Source organism: Grammomys surdaster, unplaced genomic scaffold, assembly GCF_004785775.1.
Source record: "Grammomys surdaster isolate TR1022 unplaced genomic scaffold, NIH_TR_1.0 64, whole genome shotgun sequence".
Lineage (NCBI taxonomy): Eukaryota > Metazoa > Chordata > Mammalia > Rodentia > Muridae > Grammomys > Grammomys surdaster.
Genome location: NW_021604566.1, coordinates 10,415,355 through 10,442,513, shown reverse-complemented (window position 1 = coordinate 10,442,513; position 27,159 = coordinate 10,415,355). Strand labels below are relative to the sequence as shown.

The following is a 27,159-nucleotide window of genomic DNA, read 5'->3' as shown; positions in this document are numbered from 1 at the left end:
GTTGGCCCCTGATTTCTCTCTCATCACACAAAGCCCAATGGCAGGAAAAGATGGAGCACCCATGGGAGCACCCACAGCCATAGGGAGCTGCAGGGCAGGAATGAGTGAGGGCCAGACCCCTGGGGCCAGCTGCCAACTACCCTGTGGTAGGGCCATGTTGTTCAAAAAAAATGCAGACCATCCAGATTTTATGTGATTTAAAATTCTGGCAACTGAACTAAACTTTTAAAAACAGCCCTCTGAGAGGCCAAACAAAACACATAACACATCTGTGCACTGGATCCAGCCCGGAGGCTGCCAGTTTGCAACCTCTGCTGAGATCCAGATGGATGAAATCTAGAGCTGTCCTCTGATCTACCAGCCCACTTACCCTATCAAAGGAGGAACAGGGTTAGATGTGGTTTGGATTATCAGTGTTTCCTAAGAAAAGATGGTCCTTTGAACCCAAATTTGATGCTGGATTTCAAGGCTGGCCCCAGGATGGAGGAAACTCAACTAGCCTGTCATCCAATGAACATTCCTTTGTACCTGGCAGTGCCAAGAATAGGGCAGCCCTTTGGGCAGTGGCTAGAGATCAAAGATTTAAACTGTGCTGCCCCCACACCATGTTCCCCAGCCAGGCCCTGCCTCCTGCCCACTGCCCCCCACCCAGGGCCCAGCTCCAATCTGGATTCTATCCATCCCACGGATAGCACACCTCACAGCACCTTCTACACCAGCTGCTTCCCTGACTTCCTGGAAACCTGACCACTCTCAAGGACACCAAAGGTACCATCCCCTCTGGTACAGCTTTGTCAGAGGGGTTTCACCAATTCCTGCTGCTTTCCCTACAGGATCCCTGAAGATCAGCCCAGTGGCCAGGGTGCTCACTGTCTATACCAGCTACTTTTTGTTTGTTTGTTTGTTTGCTTGCTTGCTTGCTTTATTGTGTGATCCTTCCATACTTACTTACCTGCTCACTCTCTGAATGCATGCTTTTTCCCACAATGCATTTCAAAGCACATTGTAAAGAGCAGTTCTGTTTAACATGCACATTATTAACATTTGAGACCTATTACTGTTTTTTTCCTTTTAAGATAAAATTTGTCTCCAACGAAATGCACAAATGTTAAGTAAACAGTTGGAGAGCTTGGGGGAATGCATTCTTGTGGGTAAAGCAAATCCGTGTCAAACTGTAGAGCACTGCCATCACCTGCAGGAGTTTGCTAAAGCCCTTTCCCAGTCACGGTCTCTGCCTCACTTAAAAAAGCCAGCACAGTTCTCTGAGTTTCACCTGTTCCAAAAGCTCATCTAGGTAAATCTGCAGAGCTGCTGATCAAGAGAGGCTTCTCAGTGTATTTGAGATGCATCACAGTAGCTGTGGGCTTATTGTAGTTACTGCCAGGGGTGGGTTATTCCCTTGAATATCCCTATTCATTTATCTGGGCTGTTTTCAGAGGGTTGTTTTGTTTTGACCAGATGATTGTGTGTGTGTGTGTGTGTGTGTGTGTGTGTGTGTGTGTGTGTGGATAAACTGAACATTCTTATATAGTTATTTTATTTTTCTTACTCCTCTGTGAATATTTAGGTAAGAAACTGCAAGATCCCTGAGTAAGTAGATATCTGTGTCACTGAACTTAGATGGCTGTATGGATATTGTGGTGGCTCATCTCTTTGTAACACCACCACTTTGGAGCCTAAGACAGGAGGATTGTGAGTTCAAAGCCAGCCTGGGCTGCAGAGTGAGACTCTGTCTCCAAAAAAAAAAAAAAGATATTAGCAGTCACAATTGAGTTCTGCTGAGCCAGCCCTGGCTGGATAGATATATGCAGAGAATGGAAGTCAAACATTTCCTTCTAGGAGTTTGCAGTCCAGTGAGGTAGTGACCACAAAAAACAAGAACAGCTGGGCATGGAGCTGTCACCCACTAAGAAGGTGATGGGCAGAGTGCCCTGTGTTCCAAGCTTGGGGCGGTCTGAGCATTGGGAAGACCTTTTTGCTGGATGAAAGCCTTGAATCTCATCTGAAAACATGGTGGGAAAGGGAGAGAATACAATAGGTTTAGACAGACATGATAACACTCAGACACAGGACACAGCCTAGGAGACTAAAAGATAGGTTACTCCCTGGTCCAGAAGGGCCCAGAGAAGACCAGGATAGAACTGGATTGCTGAGTGCTCAGGACTCACCTCTGGATCAGGCCCAAGACCTCCATTTCCTCTTTCCTCTTCTGGGGCACAGTCATTTTGGTCCCAAAACAATACTCCAAAACTTCCCTGTAGACACAGCTACAGAATTTTTAAGTGCTTTTAAATTCCTTGCTCCAGAAAACTGAAACTGTCACCTTCACAGCTGCTCTAGAGACATTTCATCTTTATGGCCTAGTTCCTCAGCTAAGTGGCTGTGTCACAACTGCATGCTTGAGTGGGGGATGTCTGAGGGATAAGTGGCTATTATGATCATGGTGGTTCTCGCAACATTAAGACTTACTGTCTTGCTGTCTGTCCTATGCTCTTATACCTCTGAAAGTTAGAAAAGCAACATTTTCATCAAGGTGGTTAAATTATAGCAAGGTGATGATTGAATTTTATTTTCAGCAACTTAGTCCATGCAGCAACCTGCCCCCCTGGGCTGCCCTGGGACAAGGATAAGATTGTCCTTCATGCTTTCTGCAGTTTTTCCTTGATAAGACCAAACCATCTCTGAGCAAAGGCAAATGTCTCCGCTCTTTATAATCTGTATCTTTTCCAGACTTAGCAAATGAACTCCCTCCACTAAGCGGTTCTGGTCTGTGACTCATAATCCTGTAAAGATACTCAGATGGCCTCAGGGAAGAGAGAATCTGTCAACCATTCTGGCAACACATTTGAATTGCCAAGTTCCTGAATTAGCCCTTTGATGTGATTTTCCAGGTCATATAATGCAGAACACACTCAAAAAAAGCAATGGAGGCTCTCGGTATGGATAACCTACGCTTATGAACCTTTGCACACGGTCTGCTTTTCTTTAGCAGACATAGCTTACAGGAAGGTCTCAGATAGGTCTGTGGGCCTAGTTACTCATGGTGGATAGTGAGAAAGGAATTGTCTGCACTTCCCAGTTAGCTTGTCTGCCTGTATTTGCAGTATAGGCATATGGAATTATGGGAACATAGCTGTTCCATCTATTCCTACCCTATTAGGCTTGGCATTTCCAGCTTGAGTGCTAAAAGTCATGTGTCCCAGAATCCTTCTCAGTCCTGGAAAACAGAGATGGCTGGTCACCCTATCAATAGCAGTTACCTGCTAAGTATTTCTTTCTAAATAAAATTTGGTTTTTCTAAAGTACCAAAAAACTTTTTAGAGGTTGTTACTAAAATTCTTTTTCTGGAGAAAACATAATCAACACCTACTTCTTCTCCTAGTATGCCGATGACAAAGAGGCACAGTGCAGCCAAAGTTCATTCTGGGAAACCATCGAGTTTATGGGACTTCCTCATATAGCTTAGGTAAGGGGTTATTTCCAGGGGTGTGAGTGTTCCTCTTCCACAGTGGGCTGTAACTGTAAAGTCTTTAGCCAGTATGGAAAAGGGCTTTGCTGTAGCCTTTTAGATATAGCCTGCACTCTAGTGTCCCCAGTTTCTATACTCTACCCCTGCCCCAGGCCATTGGCAGTTAAGGAGTGACTGGTACTAGGGTGCCCCTCTTTGTCCTTCTATGTGGGGGTATAAATCATCAACAAATCCAGTTGGGATGGGTTTTTCGTGGGGACACTGCTGAATGCCCCAAGATGGCAGTATGGCAGTTGCTTGGCTCAGAGGACACCAATGGAAGTGTATGTTGGAAGTGTTGGAAGGTTCAGCCGAAATTCTGAACCACTGTGCTAGTCAGCAGGGGTAGCCAAGTAGAGTTCTAAAAACAAAAACCAACAAACCAAAAACAAAATAAAACAACAACAACAACAGGAAAAAATGAGGATCTCAGTGATAGGTTTCCTGTGGTCCTTGCAGTTATGGCCAGTTTGTGGGGAGGGGATTAAGACCATGGCTTTAGCAGCAAACATCATTTCTGGATCAGTTTCCACGGTCTTTAATGAGACAATACATCTTCCACAGCTGTTATGTTTGAGGATTTCAGAGAGAACAGATGACATACAGTCAGAAAGCCTGGCTCTGACCTGGAGGTTGAAGGTCAGGTCATTGCAAGCCTTTGGAGGTTTGGCTCTGTGTCAAGTAGGGAAATGTGTCCCCTCTCCCACTTAGAAGAAAGAGGCCATGGCTTTGAGAGTGATTTGTTGGACCCTGCAGGGTCAAAAGGGGCTGCTCGGTGAAGCAGCCTTCCTCTCTTGGTGGCTCTTCTCTTACCAGCCTGCTTGCCACCTCAGGATCAGAGGATCAGAGAATCAGAGGTTCTTTCCTCCAAGAAAGCTGTTTGCACTCTCCAGATATGTGAGGCTGCTTCTCAGGGAGAAGTCCCAAGTCCCAGAAGCTGTCACAGGTGGGGCTCAGTGTGATTGGGTCTTGGCCCACTGTCTTTCTGAGTTCCATAGAACTGTCTGGGGGTAGGGCAGGGAGGGAATCCCGTTGTTCTCCAATTAGTGTAACAGACCGAAAGTCTGAATCAGATCTCTTATTCTAAATACCCTTGTGCCAGATGCAGCATTCTGGACACTTTCCCATTTGTCTTCCCTTACCTGATACTGTACAAGGTACTATAAACAATATCAGTGATTGTCTCTTTGGGACATATGGCTGATCTCAGTGCCCACAACTCAGACAGTTGTGGGCATCTGATTCTGCTACCCATGCCATCCAAGACACACAAGGTGTTCTTCATTACGGACTAGACAGGGGTCTGAGTTACAAGGAAATAATTCAATCTAGTAGGCTAGGGTGACATTGCCAACCCAAAGAACAATTTATGAGGTCATCCGAGCCTGGACGTGGAATGAATTCCATAACACAATAAGTCACCACAGATCACCTTGTTTAATTTTATTTTTTCCTAGTAATGGGGTCTTTCTGCCGTCATTTATGATCCAGACAATATAAAAACAATTCAAGAATTATGTTGGAACTCCTCTATGTCTGAAATGCAAAGAGTTCTAATAATGGTATATGGGCATTGCCCACATTATCCTTGTCATAAGGTAATCTACTCTATTGAAATCTGAGCATGTTTACTAACTATTATTGCAACCCAGGAAGAAAGGTAGAATTTGGGCCAGAGTAGGTAAGTTACAATTTTCTGAGGAACATACTCTTTGTAGCGTAAAACTTCAGTTTTAGGACCATACTTTTCTAGTGTCAACATCTGTGATCCCAGGCAGAAACAGATATAAAGGTAGAAACAGGAAAATGCCTAGAAGTTCAGGACAGAGCTAGACTGGTATCTCCAGCGGAAAAGACAATGAGGTCCTTTCTTAAACAAGATGGAAGATGAAGCCTGACCCCTGACTACCAGGCATATTCCATGCCCTGTTTTCCCAAATTCACACAAACACACACACATGAATGAGCACACACTCTGCACACACACACATACACACACACACACACACACACACACACACACACAAAGTCATAGAAACATAGTTACTATGGTCAAGTATCATACCACATCATTAAAACTGGCCCTCAATATGAGAAAGAATGGGAACACAGCCATCTGAGTTGCCTTGGCTTTTGGTTTGCCTTCCTTTATGAAGACTAGAGAAGAAATCACTTCTGTGGTCAACTAGCTGTAAAAACGGATCTAGTCCAAGAGGTTCTCATAGCTCATTTGTCAAAGGTGTCCTCCCCTGAGGAATTTCCCCCATTTCCCTTGCCTCTGCCTCACACCTGAGGCCTGTACTACATGCACTTGTAAGGAGGCCAAGGCAAATGGAACTTGAGAACGGAACTGCAAGGAGTCATGGGAAGAAGTCCTTGCTGCTAACAAGAAGTTGGTGGGTAGCTTAAGATTTGTGTGTGTCAATTACTCTAGCAGTTAGGGTAGAGTTGTGCAGAAAACATGAGAACAGTTCGGGTTACCCACTGTTACATAACAAACCATCAGAGTTACCATGGCAGGAACAGAAATGGTTATAATATTCTTCACAGTCTGGGTCTACTGAGCTCAGCACTGTGGTGTTCCTGCTCCTTGTGATATTTACTGGGTCTGAGATTGTTAGAGGATTTTGGGGACTAGAATACCCAGAATGGGCCATTCCTGCCACCAGCCACCGATGCTGACTGAGTTTGGACCACAGCTGAGGCTGTAGAACAAGGTGTCTACTACACCTGTGGCTCGGGCTTCCCACAGAATGGTTCTGAGAGACTCAAAACAGGGCATGGCCCCATAGAGAAGCAAGAGGCTAGACTCAGAAGATCTGGAACTGGCATACGGCTCTCTCAGGATTCTATTAATTTAGCTATTACAAGGCCAGCCCAGATTAAAGGGAAGAATGACCTTTTCTGATAATCCTTAACACACCACAATAGAATAATGTGGAGCTTCCATATTAGAGAGGATATCCCACATAAAACCCAATTCTGTGGCCCCCATAACTCTTGCCAGGCATCCCTAGATAAACTTACTTCCAATGAAATTTCTATCCCCTGCTTATGACTCTTGTAGCAAAAACTATCCTCATAAGGCAATTAAGACAGAGCCCACCCAGAGCAAAGCATAGCTTAGTGTTGAGATGAAAATGAGGTCCACCTCAGGGCACCTCCATGGATATCACTTATCATAGGCTGCATGTCCCAGTGCTCAATAGCACTTACCATCTCCAGAAGGCCTTGGGGAAGATGCTGTGAGAGTTGCTAGTTGTTGCATTCCTGTGCACACGAGCCCTTTCTACCTCACTGCTAATGCTGGAGCAGGCACCACCTCTGGGTGGCTAGGGGAAGAATTCCCGACAGGAATACAATTGTTCTAAACGATTAGACGCACACTGCCACAGTGTGCCTTAGAAAAGCTCCTCCTTCTTATGATCTTGATGTCTAGTAAACCAGAATACCAGGACATTGTTGTAGACACATAGCTTTTCCTAAGGCGATGGGAACATTTATTCACCCCATAATGGGCATATGATGCCATACCAAAGGAACAATTTATCCAACTCCAACCTGGTAAATCAATTAAATTATTGTTGTTACCTACAGGATCATGAGTTAGGAAGTATGGGTGACTCTCAGGCATCGGCATCAACCAAAAGCTCACGTCACATGGATGGAAGCTCCATCCTTGCTGATTCCTGTCCAAGTTGCAGGCAACTCCAACAAAGAATGCCTTCATGCCCCTGCCCCCAGAAATTGCTTTCTGTTTAAATAACCTCAAAGATGAACCTGGTGGGTTTTACAATTGCCATGAACTTTCTGAACCATAAAACTGTGTGTGTTTCTATGTGTTCTGTATACATATTTGTATGTTTGTGGGGCAGCAAGATTGATGTCAAATGTCTTTCTTCTTTTGCTTTACAATCAATGCTTTGCAATGATTAGTTGGTTGGTTGGTTGATTGGTTGGTTGATTGATTGGTTAATTGGTTGGTTGGTTAGTTGACTGACTGATTTATATAGGATCACTCATTGAACCTGGTCAGTGAACTTCCAGGCTCTTTCTGTTGCCCATGCCTCCCATGGCTGACGTTGCAGACATGTAGGTACCCCATTTCTAGCTTTTTGCATGTGTTCTGAGAATTAGTTTTGCACTAGACCCTTTAGCCATCTCCTCAGCCCCTTCAAACTCTCGTTAGTTCACTAAGCTTTCTGAGCCACCCTGCTACTTCCAAGTAAGAAGGTCCAATCTGGAAGAGATAGCTACACAGTCTTTATGTCTGCTTTACCAGTATATCTAATGTTTAGAAGACAGTGGAATTTGGGACTGTGGTGGAGGAGCTAGCTAGTTCTTCAAAAGGAGAATCAGACTCCCTTCCTCAAATCTCCCTTTCCACTTTCATTAAGGCAGAAAGGAGAGGAAGGAGACCTGCAAAGGGAAAGGCGGCAACATGGCTGGGTGATGAGGATAGTCCCTCTGGGTAACATATAATAATAGATGTGTATGTGATATCATTATATAACCAATTAATTTGTATACTAACAAGAAAGAAAGAAGGAGAGAAAGAGAGAGAGGGAGGGAGGGAGGGAGGGAGGGAAGGGAGGGAGGGAGGGAGGGAGGGAAGGAAGGAAGGAAGGAAGGAAGGAAGGAAAGAAGGAAGGAAGTAAACATTAAAAACCATGGTCAACGGCCTCTGGTGCTAGTCCTAATGGGCTGTCTTCCTGCCTGCTCCAGCCATTCACTGCATTTTTGGTCATCCCACGCTCTCCTGGGGTCCTCTTACTACTATTCCAATTTCTTCTCATGTCCCCACATGAGCACCTCTCTTCAGTCCCCACTCCTTAAACTCTGGTGCTTCCCAAGGTCTCTCCCCTTAGCCTTTTGCTCTTCTTGACTCTGAAATTATCTAGAACAGTGGTTCTCAACCTTTTTAATGCTGTGACTCTTTAATACAGTGCCTCGGGTTGTGGTGATCTCGAACCATCTAATTATTTCATTACTTCTTTGTAACTGTAATTTTGTCACTGTTGTGAATCATAATGTATGTGACACCCCCCAAAGCGTCTCCACCCACATGTTGAAACTACTGATCTAGAGGGTGTTCAGTAAGGCCAGTATCACCAACCATCATCTAACTGTTCATTGCTTACGATGCCCTCTATCCTTGGCATTGATACTCCAGCCTCTTTTACCAGTTGGAGACCTTTTATTGAATGTCCCACACTCATGTCAGTCTCAGGAAGTAATACTAATCCTATTGTTGCTTGCCTATCTCTCCAAATCATGAGCCTGGATGGCCTGACTTACCCTATGTGGGTATGCAACATTGTCTTCGAAGAAGGTGTGGCAATGGCACCATGTCTAGCTTAGATAGACCTGACATTTCAGAGGCTTGTTCCAGGACTCTGGGGACTATGCACACCTTCCTAGATCTGTGTTAGCTCTTCCCATCTTCCCTTGCCTCTTCCAGGGGCCTTATTCATCCCTGTTCTTCCTCAGCTGAGCGCCTAATTATAATTTCTAGCACACAGTCGTTGATCAATATTTATTGATTAATTCATTGATGTCTTTTGGTCAATCATAAGTCATGTTTATGAGTGCTTACTCTGGGCCACATATAGCTCAAAACACTTTAGACATATTGACTCACAGAATTAATTTATTTAATCTATATAACTACACGCTACCTTGATTTTATAGCTGAGGAAAGTTCAGGTTACTTTACACATCTAGAGACAGAGTGGGAAGGCCAACCATTGAATACACTGGTAATCTGACTCCAACCTCACAACTCCACTCTTTGGTTTTATTTTTTTATTATGTATATGTTTTATTATGTTTGTGCATGTGAGTACAGGTGCCTGCCGAGGCCAAAAGAGTTGAAGTTACAGACAGTTGCACTCCCTCATGAGGGTGCCAGGAGTACTCCAGCCCTCCAACTTTTTTGTTTTGTTTTTTGTTTTTGTTTTTGTTTTTTGTTTTTGTTTTTCAAGACAGGGTTTCTCTGTATAACAGGGCATGGCTGTCCTGGAACTCACTTTGTAGACCAAGCTGGCCTAGAACTCATACTCCTAGAGATCCTCCTGGCTCTGCCTCTCAAGTGCAATTATAGGCATGCGCTACTACACAAGGCTCAGACTCTCAACTCTTATCAACACCCAGAACTGCTTCTTTGGTGGCACATAGCGAAGAAACAAGTCAACAGTTGGACAGGTTGGAGGTGGTGGTGATGGGAAGATTGATGCTGAGAAAACCTCACCCCCCCCCAGGGGAAAAACATGCAAAATGGAGTCCTACAGCATCTTGGTTACAGTTGGCCAAGCCAAGCACTACATTAAGAAAAGCAGGCATCGAGGGTAGAATGTCTTTTCAGTACTACAGTTGTGGTTACTGGCCTGAGTCTTCGCACTGTTTCATCCATAGCATTGTAGCTATGTGTAGTGTAGCTAATCACTAAGAGCTAAGTGGATAATTGTAGAAGCCTCCGACCTCTCTTTTTCCTACTCTTAGAGATTTAGAATGAGGTTCTCTTTGGAGGTTATATACAGTCTGGGTCTTTGCCAAAGCTGGGTGCTCATAAGTCACATAGAGGTGATAAAGGCAGTTATTGCTTGCTCTGTGCTTAAGAATGAGGTCTGACCAGTGGCTAAGGATCATTCTGGAAAATGACTCTATGTGGGAGGTTTGGGGGAGGCTGAAGAGGAAAAGGGAGATTTTTTTTAAACTGTTCATTCCTGAAGCTGATGAGAAGACAGACTCATGTATTCTCGTCAGATCCCTCCTCCAGAGCAGCACATTTCCTCATTCTTCTCCAAGGCTGGCACTTTACTTTGCAATCCAGATTTCTGATTCTATCTATTGTCTGTCTCCTACTCACCTAAGCAACCAAGTCTCTTCCCTTCTTTGAACACTCCTGAGCAAAGTTTGCAAGAAAAAAAAAAAAACAAGATTGCCACTGTGTTTACATTTCTCCATTATAAACTCAAACTTCTCTTCTATCAGAACCTCTGAGGATAACAAAGGCCGAGGGGTCGCCTTGAATTTCCTGATGTGTAGAAATGGAGGACCTTGCTACTGTCTTGCCCCACCCCCTTGTTGTTGCTCTAGCCGAAGGAAAGTAGGCTTATTTAAAATATGGTTATTTAAGATCACTGGGAATGTTTTCCTTTTTTTGCTCTATGTAGTTTTATGACTCATTCAGGATACTTTTGCAGTCCACAAGAGCCTTGAAACCAAAGATTGAAAAGGTTTAACACAACCAAGCAAAGTTGTACAGCCTTGACAAACTTAAAAGCTGTCTGTGACACTTGGGAGAATGGTATTCAGCTATTTAAGCTTCCCTGTCAACTGCTTTGAGAGTAAGGACTAGCACATGATTAAAAAGTACCTTACCTCCCTGGGAAGTGTGGCAGTTAGCCAAGAGACAGCTATCTGTTGGGTTGCAACACTAAGCAGTGTTTCTGTCTTCGAAAATGACTACTCCACCTTGGGGGGGGGGTAGTCATAGAGGTATAATATAAACTAGGGTAAGCTTCTGGTCCAGGATGGGCCAGCCAGGTAGCAGCTTCCCTAAGACTCCAGAATGAAGTCAAAAGAGAAAGATGATGTTTCTTTAGGTGTCTTTGCATTAGGATTCTGTTGCTGGCCATGCTTTCCCATGTAGGAAGCAGGAGCAGGTTTAGGGAGACAGTAGGGGGAACTGAGAGAGACGGTGAGCTTCCTAGTTTCCACCTAACTTTCTACTTCCTGGCTCCAGTTGGCATCTGGATTTCTGCCCTTAGGTTCTGTGAAACATCCTCTGGCTTTGTACCAAATCTCCCATTGCTGGTTTTACTTGCCTTTCCTAACTGTAGTGGGAAGAATCCTTTCAAGTGTTTGATAAAAATTTCATAACCATTGGAGACAGAATCTCAGTGACTGTGGAAGAGAAGTTTAGAGCTACAATATTCTGGGGGTAGAGTGGGGGGCCATTATTTTATGCATGTGAAAATGAGATGCAGGAGGTTCATTCAATGTCTAAACTAGGCCCCTAGAGTAGGGCAATAAACTGTTGTTCTTCCTCTAATATCCATTAGTGGGCTGGAATGCTGTGTTTACTTTTTATATGTATGTGCATTTATGTTTGGTTATTTATTGCTTTCTAATGTGTTTATTGTGGTACATGTGTGTTCATACATCTATCAGTACATGAATAGAGATCAGAGGACAGTTATCAGGAGTTAGTTCTCTCCTACCTGGTTCTGAAGATTGGACGTCAGTCACTAGACTTGGTGTCAGGTGCCTTTACCTCCTGGATTATCTACTCAGGCCCCGCGTGCAGATTCTCAACAACTCCACACGCTCCTGCATCTTCTTATCCCTAGATTTTAGATGGAAAGCTGAAGGCTGAAGCCGTTAAATGACTTCAACAAGGTTACATATTAAGTTTATTCTCTTCGGCAAGAGGCTGTATCCAGGCAGGCCAGACTTTTCTGTCCAGGTCACTGCTCACACAATCAGGGAGGAATCTTCTTGAGGCAGACGTTTCCATTATTTATCCAGTCAACATTTTCCTAGTGCTTACTATGTTAAGTATCCAACTTTCTATATTGAGTAGTTATTGGATTAAGTATTGTTTCAGGCAGAAGACACTGGCCTTTGAACACTGATAAGATTAAAAAGTGTTTATTCTAGTAAATGTGCATGGGTGAAAAATGAAAGACATTTATGTGAGATAAGATTCATGTCTAGAAATGTAGGTGTGGTGCCACAAGCCTAGGTGGCACAAGGCTCAAGGAAGAGGCTGATGAGCTCAGGGCCAATCTGGAAAAGGAAAGATACAGAGCAAGCTCTGGGCACCTACTGTCCTCACTCACATCATCAGGATTTACACACCAGTACATAGATCTGCACACATTGCCAAAGTCACCAAAGCATCCTGGGAGCCTATGGATAATAAACTAAGTCTCTCTCTCTCTCTCCTCTCTCCTCCCCCCCCCCGTTTCTGTCTTTGTCTGTCTCTGCCTGTCTCTCTGTCTCTCTGTGTCTCTGTGTCTCTGTGTCTGTGTGTGTGTGTGTGTGTGTGTGTGTGTGAGAGAGAGAGAGAGAGAGAGAGAGAGAGAGAGAGAGAGAGAGAGAGATGTGTTCATGTGGGTATTTGCACATGGAGGCCAGAGGTTGCTGTGTCATCTCCAATTGCTTCCCACTTTATTTGTTTGAGAAAAAGTCTCTCATGGAACCTGAGAGCTCAGCAATTTAGCTAGACTGTCCTGCTGAGAGCTTTCTTCATTTGCCTGTCTCTGCCTCCCCAGTGTGGTGTGTGTGTGTGTATGTGTGTGTGTGTGTGTGTGTGCGCGCATGCACGTGCACTGGTGATCAGAACTTGGGTTTTCACACCTGTGCAGCAGCCATTTTACCAAAGAAGCCCTCCCCTGGCCCCAAGGTTAACATTTCCAGATATGTACTTTCACTCTGTGGCGTACAACATTGGGTGAAACTTCGGGGGGTTTGGGGGGGGAGGATCATATCTGAGAATGTGTACTGGGGAGAAGGATGCCAGACAGCTTCTTAGAGGGGTCACCCCGGGAAAGGGGAGGAATGTCTGTCATGGCCTGATGGGTGGTGTCTCACCATTGATCTTTGGCAAGTAGTAGTGGAAAAGATAGTCAGAGTTCCAGAACGCACTATTATATTTCCAATTAAAATGTGAAAACAAACCTTTTTCATGAAGCACATTGGCCTCGGCCCTCGGAAGTGACTGCAAAGCTCTCTGCTGATTGAGACAAGCTGAAAGCAGACACTGTAATTGATAGAGGAGATAAGTCAATCTGTGTCCTTTAAAGAATAATGAGTTCCATTTTTCATCAAAAAGATCTCCTTGTGCTGAAGAAACATTCTTTCAATAAATCTACTTAATGGTTTCCCCTCTAATGACATATAGCACTGGGCCGTGGAGCCCAGCCACTGCAGTGGGCCTTGCCAGGGATGTAGGCCACCCATCATTTGCATTGGTAATTCCACAGGGAAATAAAAGGAAAAGAAAAAAAGACAGACAGAGAAAGCAGAAGCTGTACAGAAGTATTACTGTTCCAGGAACTACTCCAGTGCCTTTCTGGGCAGTTCTAGAAGGTAGAGGTGCAGGATTTTGGATGAGGAACCAACATTTATGCAAATGTCCAATATCCTGCCATCTCTGCTGCTCTGTGGGTTTAGAAATGATTCAGCTTGTCAGACAGCCCTGGTTAAATGCTTTGGATACCTGAGTGTCGAGAACTGAGGACTTTTGTGTCCCTTGAGCTTGCCACCTTCCCACAGACCTGCCCAGCTCACTGTTGCTGTAAAAGGTTGTGATGTTTACTGTGCATGACTTCAGCGGCCCTGCAGGAAGTGGGCTTTCACCTCACCCAGGTGCTGAAGCTTCAGGTGGCCCAGTCCTTGCTGAAGCAAGGACCTGGATCCTGTCAAGGGAGTGAGTTAGGAGTCCCTGTGTCCTTGATTATGCAGCAGGACCGTGCCCAGACAAACACCCCTGAGAATCCCAACTCTACAAATGTGTTGTTCTTTTGACTGGGACCCAGCCTTATGTAACCAAGCTTATTTCCTCTAAGGGCACCCAACCCTCCCAATACCACTGGACTTCCCCACATGGGAGTCATTAACCCTGGAGTTATTTCCTTATGGCGCTGTTTGTTTATTCTCCAGTCGCGTGTGAGTCAGCCAGATCGAGATGTGTAGTGGTTTTGCTTGTGAAATCTTACATAATTCGATTCCTATTGTCAGGTTGGGCCGAGCAGTGAGACCGTATAGTGTTTTCTCATTGCACAATGTTTGTAAATCAATAAAGAGAAAGCCTGAACAATGAGGTGACAGCGGCTGGCCAGACTAGGCCCTCCTCAGGCCCCAGTCACTCAGGAAGCAGTCTGCAGTTTCGCAGATACGGTCACTTTTAATTCCGAGGCTGGGCAGGACAGTGAGGCTGGGTGGTGACCTTCCCCACAGATTTCACAGCGCTGACATTAAAAAGGCGGGAGGAAGGGAATAAAAGAACAACAACTCATACAGAAATGGACCAAATCTTTACTGCATTTTGCCCACGCTGGATTCCAACATGCTGGTCCAGAGCGTGTTTGACTAGAAACTTCTCCAACAGGCTTTCCCTTCCCCACCATGTACAGTATTTATTTTGATCCTACTCACTGTCCTGAGTCCAGAGGCAGTTACTATAGACACTCGAAGCAAACAGTGAGTGGCTACAACACACAGATGAGGGTGGGCACAATTTCCACGACAGAGTAGACTCCCGGAGCGATGGGCAGAGGCAAGACGCCCCATTGATGGCTGATGGCATCCTATAGCGCAAACCCACAACTGCTCAGTTTTGTTTTATTTTGTCTGTTTAAAAGTCCTGAAATATATGGAAACTACTTGTTCCTAGTGTGATTTATATTTAAATCAGTTACCAGACCTGATTTAACACAGTTATTTGCATACATCTTTGTGCTATGCACCTTAAAGTAATTTGTGTGTGTGTATGTGCAAGATGAAGGTTACGACTATCTGCATTAAAAAGAGAAACTGTGAGACTATATGAAGACAAGCATCACATTCCACAGCACATCATTGGTTAATTTCTGAATTGTCAAGCATTATTTCAAACAAGAGAGAATAGAACAACACACTCGCCAGAACAAAGCAATCGCAAGGACAGAACCAAACCCAACTTTTCTATGAGTCATTTTAAAACTGTAGCCTTGTTTCTAACACTTTTCATTAATTGTTATTTTTAAGCTCCAGTAGTGGGATCAGATTTCTGTTGCCTCTGGGCAAATGAGTTATGATCTGATCTCAAGTTCCAAGGGAAATGCTCAAAGTTTTATTTTCCCCCAGTTGAATAAACAGTACCATGTACATTATCTCCTGTGTTAGAATAGCGTTGTCTTCACATAAGACTCAGATAATGGTATTAGTCATTCATTTCCTAGAACACAGACACCCTCGTGCGTGCTGACAGGTTTATACGGGACGCAGTGGCAGCCGTGGGTTCTGGGAGCTGCTAGATGGCCGACTTTGATTTCTTGCAGTCCTGAGTGATGGAGCCCGGGTTTGCCTGGTTATTGTCTGCTTTCTCCCGCAGATGCTTGGCTTGTCTGAAAGATTAATACATTAACACGAGCTGAGGTCTGGGCTGCACATCTTCAGACATGTTTATTAGCAGATGGCACACAGGACTCAAAGGTCACCACAAAAGTGACATTTTAAAGTGAAACAACAATATTTATGCTCAGATAGTCTGCTGATGAGATCATGTGAAACAAACGGTTTTGATTAAATTAGCTTATAAATGGTTGCCAATCTATAGACAACCTGAAACGCCATGCCTGTTTACCAAATGTCTTCTTCTCAGGCTCTTCTTATCTTTTAATATAAATGGCCAAATGTGTTTTGGTTTTTGTATGTGTTTTGTGTGTGTGTGTGTGTGTTTTTTTGTATGTTCATTTAACTTCAGAATCAACATGTCTGCTTTTTCCTTCCCAGGTTCTATGTTTTAAATCTGATGGTATCTTCTATGTGTGCTCTGAGATTACACCAGCTATTATTGTTGCCTTGAAAACGTTTAGACTCTATACTGTAAATATAACTGACTTTCTACTTTGCTAGTATGAATTGGTCTCTAAAACTCAGTCCCTTCTCTGAAACTTCTATGCAACTTATGGGTCAAATCTCCTAAAAAAGCTAGAAGCTGGCGTTCAGGAGTAATGACTATATTTGGATGTTCACTGAGTCCCTAGAAGTCCTGTTTCTGTGGCAGAATGTGCTAATGTCCCACACAACAAAATAAAAAAACCAAGTGCAGGAAAAACAGGGGTAGGGGCTGCTTCTAACCCCCTCTGCTCTTTCTCAGTTGTACTATAAAATGTGAGTGCAATTTTTTTTTTTGGCTCAAAAACTGAGTTGGTGAGAGAATTCTTGGCAGTATACAGTAAGGACAGCCCCCTGTCAGCTCTGAGCTGTCTACAGTCCTCGAGACTGTCGTGATTTCCCTCCATGGCATTAAAATACAGAGACAATAGCCAACTCACAGGTTAGAACATCCCCATTTTAGAAAAGTTGATTATGACTGCATATATGCTTTTCATTCATCTGTATTTAACAGAGGAAAGAAGAATTTTGTAAGATTTAGATGTTACCGTCTTTTTTTCAAACCATACAGTTATCATGTCTCATGTTTTGTATAGATACAAAAGTAAAAACATGGAGCAAGCATTTACTCACTTTTCAAGAGAACCCTTTTCAACATTCGCCACTCCATCAATTGATTCCAGCCCTTGTTCAGAAAACTGTTTCAAGGCACTTAAGGCTGCCTAAAAGGGAAAACAAATGGGGAGAACCAGTCACTGAATTTTACAAAATGAACACGTGACTATAAAAGAAAGCCAGGACACACAGACTCTTAAGCAATCTGCGCTCTTAAGCAATCACATTTGAAAATTTGCATTACTGTGAAGCAAGGCATACGTGTGCTGGATGCGTATGTATGACACTGTACATGTCCACGAGCACGCGCCAGCTCCTGTACCCAGAGCCACAAGTGTCAAGAGATGTGGAAAAGAACTCAACAGTGAGCCTTCCCTTTTCCTTATTCATAACTCTGCATGATCATGAAGTTCCATCTGCAAATACAGAAACTTAAAATGCTCCTTCGTGATGACTTTGCCTAGTTGCTCCTCACGTGGTTGAAACTCCAAACATTCTCTTCCTTGAAATGCAGGGACGTTGGATTTCCTACCTTCAGTTTTCTTTTCAAAATGCGGCTCCAGCCAAGCCGCAGAATGGGGAGCAGGCATCATGCACAGACTGCAGGGTACCTTGAGTGGAGAGGGAAAGTCAAACACCCAGCTCCTGTGGGCTCTGGGGAGGCAACACTGGCCCAGCAGAGCTTCTGGAGGTGCAGAGAGGCCTGCGCAGGCGTGGGATGCTGTAGGTGTTGACAGGCTGGTGGAGCCGGCTGGATAGCTGGGAGGCACCAAAAATGCACCGCCGATAAGATCTACATAACTTGCTGACACTTTTGTGCATGTTCCAAATTGTTAATTCTTTGAGTAAGAATTTGGTTCCTCTTCCCCTCCCCCACTGCACCTCCTAAACCCCATTAGGAGGGTTTTGTTGAGTCTGTGATAGGTGTCAGCAGTCGGGATGTCTGAACCTTGGCGAGGCCTGCTGCTTCACACTTGGGGCATCTGGGTTTTCTCAGCTGCCTTTGAAAAAGGCACTCGCTCATGCGTTTCCCAACTAGCTAACTAGGCACATGAGTTCTTCGAAATTTCTTTATGTAGAAGTGATTTGGGATGGGTTAATTTTAAATTAATGAACTTGGTTATGTGGAGTGGAGCACAGTTTTACGTTTAAAGGAACCGAGTAGGTAACCTACACAGATTCCCGACCCGGCCGTCCATCCCTGTCACCGCTGACATTTCCATTGCTGTGGGATGTCTGCTGTAACTGATCAACAAAATCAATGTATCAACTAAAGTTCAAATTGGAAAATCCATACCAGGATTCCTCTTTATTTCATTCTATTTTTTGAGACAGAGGATCATGTAGACTAGGCTAGTCTCAAACTCTGGATGTAGCCAAAACTTTTGGTTTTCTTAACTATACTTAACAATACTGACATTACAGGTGAGCATGCACCACCGTGACTGGCTTTCTGAATTTTGACAAATGCATCATGACATGTATTCACCAGTATGATATTACACTGGGAAGTTACACACTGTTCTAAAACTCCTGAGACCTGTCTATGTATTCCTGTCTCCCTCCCAATCTCTGACAGCTTCCATTTTTTTTTCCTGCTTCAGTAACTTCACCTTTTACAGAATGTCATAAGTTCAAATACTGTACTCTACAGCCAGTTTCAGGCTTTTTGATGTCTTTTCAATGTTCACTTCTCTTTATAGCTGGATAATATTCCACTGCATGCATATATCACAGTTTATTTTACTTTCCCTTTGGAGGAACATCTTGATTGTTTGGGAAGATTGTGAATAAAATTGCTATAAATATCTGTGAAGATTTTAACATTAGAAATTTAATTTTAATTTAATATTAAAGAGCTTAAATATTTGTCTCCTCTCTTTTTAGTCTGTCTCTTTTGTTTTATAAGTCACAGTTTCAATATGCAACCAAAACAGGCATTTTCCATTCCAACAAAAGTATATCAGGAGCCTCAAGTTTATAAGCCTTTCCATATGGGCCAATCTCTCTTCTGGGCAAGTAGGCCGGTTACCATCTTTTCCTATAAAAATTTTAATACATTTTTAATTAAAACATAATTACATCCCTTTCCCTCTTTCTTCTCTCTCTCCAGTCCCTCCCAAGTCCCCTCCTTCCAACTCCTTTCCAACTCAAATTGATAGCCTTTTTCTTTGACTATTATGGGGTGTGTGTGTGTGAATATATAAATTCAACATGTTCTTTGTTGTTTGTATATATATGGTTTCAGCTGCTATTACCTCTGTACCATGCTTCTTTCTTTAAAAAAATAAAACTATGCATCATTTCAATAGATTCTACATTATAAATTATTAGACTATTTTAAGCCTAAGATGATGTTGGTTTTGTTATTGTTGTGGTTTTGTTTTTATTTGTTTGTCTGAGATAGGGTCTCAGATAGCTCAAGCTGGCCCTCTAACCTGTAATGTACCTACAGCCTACTCTAAACTTTTGATTCTTTCTGTTTCCACCTCCAAATGCTGGGTTTATGGGTATGTATCATCTTGCACATCCAACTAGACTATGTTAAGTTTAAGAGAATTTAGTATGTACTTCTGTGGTGGATTGAATAGGTTTGGCCCCCATAGACTCACATGTTTGAATGCTTGGCCCATAGGGAGTGGCACTATTAGAAGATGTGGCCTTGTTGGAAGAAATGCGTCACGTGAAGGCAGGCTTTGAGGTTGTATATATGTATATGTGTGTATATTCACATATATATATTTTTCCAAACTCTACTCATTGTGGAATCCAGTCTCCTCTGGGCTGCCTTCTGATCAAATGTAGAACACTGGGGTCCTCCAGCACCATGGCTGCCTGCACAATGCACTGAACCTCTGAAACTGTAAACTAGCTCCAACTAAATGTTTTCCTTTGTAAGAGTTGCCGTGGTCACAGGTCATGGTGTCTTCACAGTAATAAAACCCAATCTAAGACACCTCTCCTGCCCCAGATGAAGTTGTGCTTCAGCAGCTGTGGGAGGAAGGTTTTCTTCAGATGCCCTGCATTCCCCTGCAGAGTGCAGATGAGCATTTGATGTTGCGGCCTCAAGGCCCCACCTTATGTAGAGTTGGTTTGTCTTCTTCATTTACTTTCCTTATTGCTTGTGGAGTGACATGTGGCTGCTTTCAAAACTTAAACTCACATTCAAGAGACTCAGATTTAGACAGTTCTTTACTTGCCTCTGGGGTGGAGAGAGCTACACAGGAATCTGACAGTCACTTCAATTGGACTAGGGGACCTTGGGGACCCCATGGAGTCCTAATGTGCTGGGTGACTGTGCAAAGCACAGTCTTGCGGATGTGTGTCCTCCCCTCAGCTTGTTCTATTCCTCTGAGCTTCTTTCTATCTCCTGCATGCATAAGGGGCATAGAGAACCAGGCCCACATTACCATACCCCAAAGACAAAGTCATGCCGACTTTAAAACACCCCAATTTTGTAGATCTGATGAATGCAGAGGTCTTTGTAGGTGCAAGAGTTTTGAACAAATGATCAGATACTTTGCTTAGATATGTTAATCAGGTACATTACTGTCAAGAAGACTAATTCTTATCATTCCCTACAAACAGATGATAGACAATTCATTGTATGCCAGGGAAATTTAAGGTGCAACATAATTTTGCTGCATGAAACTCCTAAGAGTGCCTGGCCTGTTGGTCCTGCTCTACTCACAAGACCAGCACAACATAGAAATACAAATTTTTATACTTTTGTTTTAGTCAGTGTTGGGAATAAACCTGAGGCCTTACTATGCCAGCCACGTGTTCTATCCAACTCTTATGAAGAACATCATGTACAGGCTATGTATAGCCTGTTTTCATTATTTGCTCTGGTAACACTTGACGCGGTATAATCTGGACACAGGAACTATATGACCTGCTTCTCTAAGGCCAGGACCAAGATATCTACCTCTCTCATCAGCAGAGAGATACAGGGGAGATGAAGGCCAGAAAACTTGGAGAGCAGGTTTAGTGTTTTAGCACTTGCAAAATCTTCCCGATGATGTTATCCTTACGTCATTTAGATCTTACTGCACCCTGTCATCACTTCAAGAATGTCCTGCAGGCTGGAATGGCAGTGTGCTCTCTCGTGTGCTCTCTCGATCCACGCCACGAATGGTCTTTCAGAGCTCTTGCGTGACTGCCATTCTCCAGAGGTATGCTCCACGGCTTCCTAGTAACATTTCTTATCTCACCAATGAGCTCATTCAGCCCACAGCCTACTGATAACCCAGAACACAATAGCTTATAAGTATGAGAGGATTTCTTTCTGATTTACAAAGGGCAAAGTTGACAATTTATCTTAGCCTGGCTAAACAGTAAGAGCTACCATTTGGTGAACATCATTAGGCTGCAGTCATGGGATGGGACCTTTTACCTGCATGACCTCAGGTCTTATCATAGCCACAAAGCTGGTCTTACCCAGAAGCAAACAGAAACCCAAAGAATTCAGTAACTCCTTCAGGTCATTCAGCTGGAAAGTGCAGTGATCTGAACCCAAACCAAGCTCTTAGACACATTACTGAACTTTCAACTGTTTGTGTTCAGCTCACAGGCAGTGTTGCCCCTCTCAACAGCATTATCCAGCATCCTTTGAACCTCTCTTCTGGGCCTCCTCTCCCCATTGCTTCTCACAGTATTTGCCTAAGCCGAGTGCATGCGTATTTCCAACGTATTATCCTATGGGTATCCTACAGTCCTCTTGCTGTCCCTAGATTCCTTTCCAAAGCTGTACGTGGCATTTCTGCATCATTCACAGTTTGAGTTGACCTCAAATGCCCACAGTCCTTATTTTGGTATTTACAGTTACCTAGGGACAACAAATGAGATAACTTAATTCTCCATTTCTTACCATTATGAAAGTATGACATTTTCCTAATTTTTCAGAAAAACAAGCAAGCAAATCTTTTCATTTCTTACCTATGCTTGCCTTCAAGAGAAAGAAAGCAGCTTCTGGCTTTGCTGGACTTGTGGGGTGTAGAACACTATATTACTAAGAGGTCAGGGTTACAAAGGAGAATGGTCAAAGGCTGATGGTGATGTCCAGACAGCCAGGCTCTGATCCTGCTTAGGGCAGCAGAGGCAGGTGCCTCTTCTTACAGACACTCATGGAATTCTCTCAACGCTACTTCTTCTTGCATTTGTGTGACATTTTTTGTGGGAGCAGAGCAGGGCTTTCCCTTTCCCACTATCATCTTCACTTTTGTTTAATTTATATACTTGTTTACTTTTGAGATAGAGTCTCACCATTTCTCCCATGCTCGACTGAAACTTGTGATCTAGCCCCAGATTGGTCTCAAACGCCCAATCATCTTGTCTTGGCAACTCCAGAGCTCAGTTCCATTCCACCTAGCCCCACCCCCAACCCAATTCACCATCCACTCTTTTCCAGGAAAGGATATTTATAGTTTATAGAAATCCATGGAAGGAGATAGGAGAGCTTCTGTTTCTACTGCAAAATGCCTCTAGAGTCAGATCGTGACTTCACAGGACACTGCTCTCCACAAGCCTCAGTTTCATGCTGAGCTCAACAAGCAAAATGAGCTTTCGCCATTGGATCAATTACTTCAGAGAATAATGGGTAATGCTGTGGCTTTATGAACAAATTGTAAAATTGAGCAGTCCACAAACATGCTTAAACACTTCCAGAATCTGTCCAGAGGATGATAAAATCAACAAAATGCTCATGGTTTAACAATTTCAACTGAATCTATTGTTAACTTATTGGAGGTAGCTGTTTTCAGAACCTTAGAATATAAACATGATACAGAATACTGGAGGACACTTCAAATGCGGGAAAAGAAAACCACCCTTATTTGGGCTTCATCATCAAGCCTGATGAAGAGGCAAGTTCTAAATTGTCTCCTTACTGAGAGTCAATAGACAACAAGATGTTCTGCCCGCTCTGTGTGCAGCCCACCCTCTCAGCATGAATGATTTGCTATGTGATACATGTAAACTAATCTTGGGGAGTCGTGGGAAGAATCGACTCTGGGTCCTTAATGAGGCACATCCTGAATGATGCTAACCCAAGTTGGGTAACTTCCCACTCACTGTGGATTCCGGGATTTCAAAGATACACTAACATAAGGACCAGAGCCCTCCATAAGTCTTTGGCTATAAACAAATAGACAACTCAATGATTTCATTTCCAAAGTCAGAAAATGTTTTTCTAGCAAATCAAAACAAACACACTCAGCATCTAATGGATGTGACCACAACCTACCAGCTACACTTTCAAACCTCAGCTTTTTGTGAGTGAACCTGTTATGTGACTTACAAAAACAGAAAAAGAAAAGGAAAGAAAAGGCTCTTCTCATCTCTGTGTGTGCATGTCTGTGTGTGTGTTGTGTGTATGAACCCACATGTAATTCCGTTAGGGGAAAGCATCTGCATAGATACACAGAAATAATTTTGTTCCAAAAAGGTTTCACAACTGTTTTGTGAGAAAAGCCCCACAGCCCTAGAATAGACATCACTACCATTTCATGTATGCCTTGTTTTGGGTGTCGCTATAGCAATGCCAGAAACATGATGCCAATGAGATTATTTTCCATGCCTACTCGCTGGACTCATGTGGTGTGTGTGTGTGTGTGTGTGTGCATGTACAAGCGTGTGCACAAACCAGAAGGAAGATCCATCTCTCCAGTCTCTTTTGCTATCTTTAACTCTCCTCTTGTCAATTAACAAATGTTGTTGACACCAGCACTCCCTACTTCCTTCTCCAGGGATAAGCATGCAATAAGGTAGCATGGTTAGATCACTTTCTGAGAGACAACAATGGTCTTTATGAGAGAAATGTAGATTTTAACTCATCCCTCTGCACAGCAGTTGCTTGTGCAGCTTTGAGCAAAATGCCCAATGGATGCTTTTTATTTCCTTTGCTTCTGTCCTATTTTCCCACCAGCTCCCATCCCAGTTCCCAGAAACAGGCTACTCCTATCAAAGTCAGCAGTAACCACATACCCAAATGTGGCCTTCATAGTCAAGTAAGCCTTCTAGGTTTGTTTTGCTTTGTCTTTTCTCCCAAAGTGCCTGCTCCTGGTGAGCTCTCATGAGTGGGGGGCAGAGCTAACTGCAGGATTCTGTTCAGAAAACCCACAGTTAATTAAATCAGGCTCCTGTCAGAAGGAAATGATAGCTTTTTAAAAAGAAAACATCCTCAGAGGAAGACTCTCCTGACTTCTCATCTAAATAACTGGAACAAATGAACAAATCAACCAACAAACAAACTAGAACAAACCAGAATGTCCTTCACTAAACATAAAGATTGCCCAAACAGATTTGTGCTTCTGACTGTATCACACTTTGGCCTCCTCCATTTCAGATGTGACTTTTATATTAAAAAGGACCACACTGAGCTTCAATTAATGTGCCTGCTGTCCTGCCTGCCAACCATTCCATTCTAGCATGTGCTTTTCATTCATGCTCCCACAAACCTATCAGCTCAGGTCACTTCCATAAAGTTGACACTTTAGAAGATGGCTTTCCCTTGAAGAGAAGGAATGTCTGCATGCTAAGGTGAAAATTACTCGTTATGGAAAAAATAATTAGAGGGTAGATGATCAGAGCCACACAGATTTTCAATCATCTCCTAAAACAGGTGTTTAGATTCTTGAATTTGGGGATTACTTTAAAGATAAGCACCTGAAGTAGAGACTTGGCCATCACCAATGTTCTTGAGGTCAGGATGTCAGAATAGGGAATCTGAGTAGCCGTGGCCTGGACGATGCAGAGCAGAGCTTGGCACAGAGCTGACTGAGGAATACTTTTCATGCCATGGCATCTGCATGGCCATGTTTTCCTTTGTTTCCCCCACATTATTCCCATTTTGTCTTTGTTCAATTATTTTGATTATTTAATTCAAAGTCTCTTTTGTTTGTTTTGTTTTTTTTCCGTAGGCTGTTATTCTGAAATATGTTTCTACAATGTAGACCAGGCTAGCCTGGAACTCTAAGAGATCCATCTGTCTCTGTCTCCCAGGGTGCTGATATCAAAGGTTTGTGCTACCACAGCTGGCTTTGCAAAAGGGCATCTCAGGAATCTGCGAGCCACCTCACCCACTCCCTAGTGGGAGGTAGTTAGGACATTGCAGGTCATGTGTGCCACAAGGGCTGTGGGAACTCTTCCTATTCTTCCTTTTCATTTCTTGGCTACAAGGTGAGCAGTTTGGGCCTATCTGTGTTCCTGTTCTGATCTGCGGCTTTGGCACAGGCCCCAAATATCAGGGATAATGAAATATGGACTGAAAGATCCAAAGCTATGAACCCAGAATACCTTCTCACTTTCTAGGTTGATTTTCTATAAGTTGATTATTGTAGTGATGAAAAAAAGGAAATAATATAGTGTATGACATGTCTAGACTAAAATTACAGCTCTATTGTGGATCACCTGGGTGTCCTTATACAAATTACCTACTCATTATCTGTAAGTTGAATTCCTACTTAAGTAGTGCCTGGATTCTAGTGATATTTAAATGAAAAAGCTTTCTCTTCAGTCGTAGAAATACACACACACACACACACACACACACACACATGCCTAGTTTATGATGGCTTGAATGAGAATGGCCCCCTTAGACTCATATACTTGAATGTTTGGTTCCTAGATAGTGGAATTATTTGGGAAGAATTAGGAAATATGGCCTTGTTGGTATGTCACTGGGGATGGGCCTTGTAGTTTCAAAAGCCCTGGCCAGACCCAGACTCTCTCTGTGTTTCTCTCTGTATCCCTGTCTCCTCCTCTTCCTCCTCTTCCTCCTCTTCCTCCTCCTCTTCCTCCTCCTCCTTCTCCTCCTCCTCCTTCTCCTCCTCCTCTTCTTTCTCCTCCTCCTCTTCCTTCTCCTCCTCCTCTTCTTCTTCCTCCTCCTTCTCCTCCTCTTCTTCTGTCTCTCTCCGTCTCCCTCCCTTCTTCCCTCCATCTCTTCCTGCTGCTTGTAGATTAGGCTGTAAAGCTCTCAGCTATTGCCCAAGTACCATACCTGCCTGCTTCTCACCATGGTGATCACGGACTAACCCTCTGAAACTGCAACCAAGTCCCCATTTAAATACTTTCTTTTATAAGAGTTGCTTTGGTAATGGTGTCTCTTCACAGCAATAGAACATTGACTAAGACAGTATCTTTCCCTCTTCCTCCCCCCCATCCATCCTTACATGTTTCTCTTAAGTTTTCAAGTTCACTGACTTCCTATTGTTCTTTGTTCAGAAATCCTAGAACAAGATCCTTTGATTTCAAACCTAACAATATTAAAAATAAACATTTATGTCATATAATCCCGTTAACATTTCCTTGGCAGTCTGAAAGATATTGTCTTAAGTCTATATCGTCTTTATAGAGTATTCAACTGGTCAGTCTCCTAAGTCCTGGGAGGTTGATGGTAACAGAACCATGCTGCCCATGACCTGGATCTAACTTTGCCTGGTGAAAAGGGCCTTGCAGGTGGGATTAGTTAAGAACCTTGAAACCATATGCTTAGCTTGAATTATGCAGGTGGGCCCAATCTAGTCACATGAGCTCTTCAAATTAGAGAACCATTCCCAGCTGTGGTAAGATAAGGGCAGCTGTAAGAGGAGGTGACATCACCGACCATGAACCAAAAAAAAAGGCCCAGCAAGGACATAGATTGTCTGGAGCCTACAGAAGGTAGTGTATATAAACTAAACTAACGGTTACAGCATTCTCAGAAGACAAATAGGATACTTTAAAGGGGACTGCAAGTCACATTGATTCTCTCCTGCACCAAACTTGGTGTCAAGTCTGAGAAGGAAACCATGATGCCTAAGATGCTGTACAGAAGGAAGTGGGGCCTTAAGAGAACAGGGTGACAGAGCTCCCTCTGACACTGTCCACCTCAATTCTTTAATGGCCTCTTCCTTTTAGACTATAATCCAACCTTTTCCTATGGACCTATAGGCCTCTCTCCTTATTCCTCCCTGTACTCAACCTCACTCTGTTCCTTCCAGGACAAGTGCCTTCCCCCAGAGGATGCTCCTAGTCATTCTTCTGGCAACCAGCTGCCAGGTCTTAGTATGGGGGAGGTTTCCTCCGATGCCCACAAAGGTACGTACCTTTGTTTATGTCACTCGAAGCACTTGTCACAATCCATCATTATTCCCTTGAGGAAAGGCCCTGGTCTGCACGACTCACCTCTAGGTGTGACCATTCATTGAACAAATATCTACTGGGAACCCAGTGCTGTGCTCAGTACTAGGAAAACCCACACCAACATACATGCCTCTTAAGTCAGGAGTAAGGCATGTGAACAGTGGCCCTGTGATCTAACCAGTGTAGTAATAAAGGCTAGGCAAGGGTGATACCAAGAAAGAGCAAAAGCCAAACAGGAGCTGCTTGGGGATAAGATAGATAGATAGATAGATAGATAGATAGATAGATAGATAGATAGATAGATA

The 27,159-nt window shown here is 43.4% G+C and overlaps 1 protein-coding gene across 5 annotated transcripts in view; it reads right to left on the bottom strand.

Moving 5' to 3' along the window:
* Positions 1-14,534: 14,534 nt before the first annotated feature.
* Stau2 (staufen double-stranded RNA binding protein 2) overlaps positions 14,535-27,159 on the bottom strand; it is a 254,960-nt gene continuing 242,335 nt past the window's right edge. For all 5 annotated transcript variants that reach the window (XM_028769084.1, XM_028769096.1, XM_028769073.1 and 2 more), the window contains 2 exons: positions 16,751-16,839; positions 14,535-15,624 (listed from right to left, as the gene is read on the bottom strand). In XM_028769084.1, coding sequence (XP_028624917.1) covers positions 15,531-15,624; positions 16,751-16,839 — 183 coding nt within the window. In that variant the 3' untranslated portion in view covers positions 14,535-15,530. The remainder of the gene's footprint in view (positions 15,625-16,750; positions 16,840-27,159) is intronic.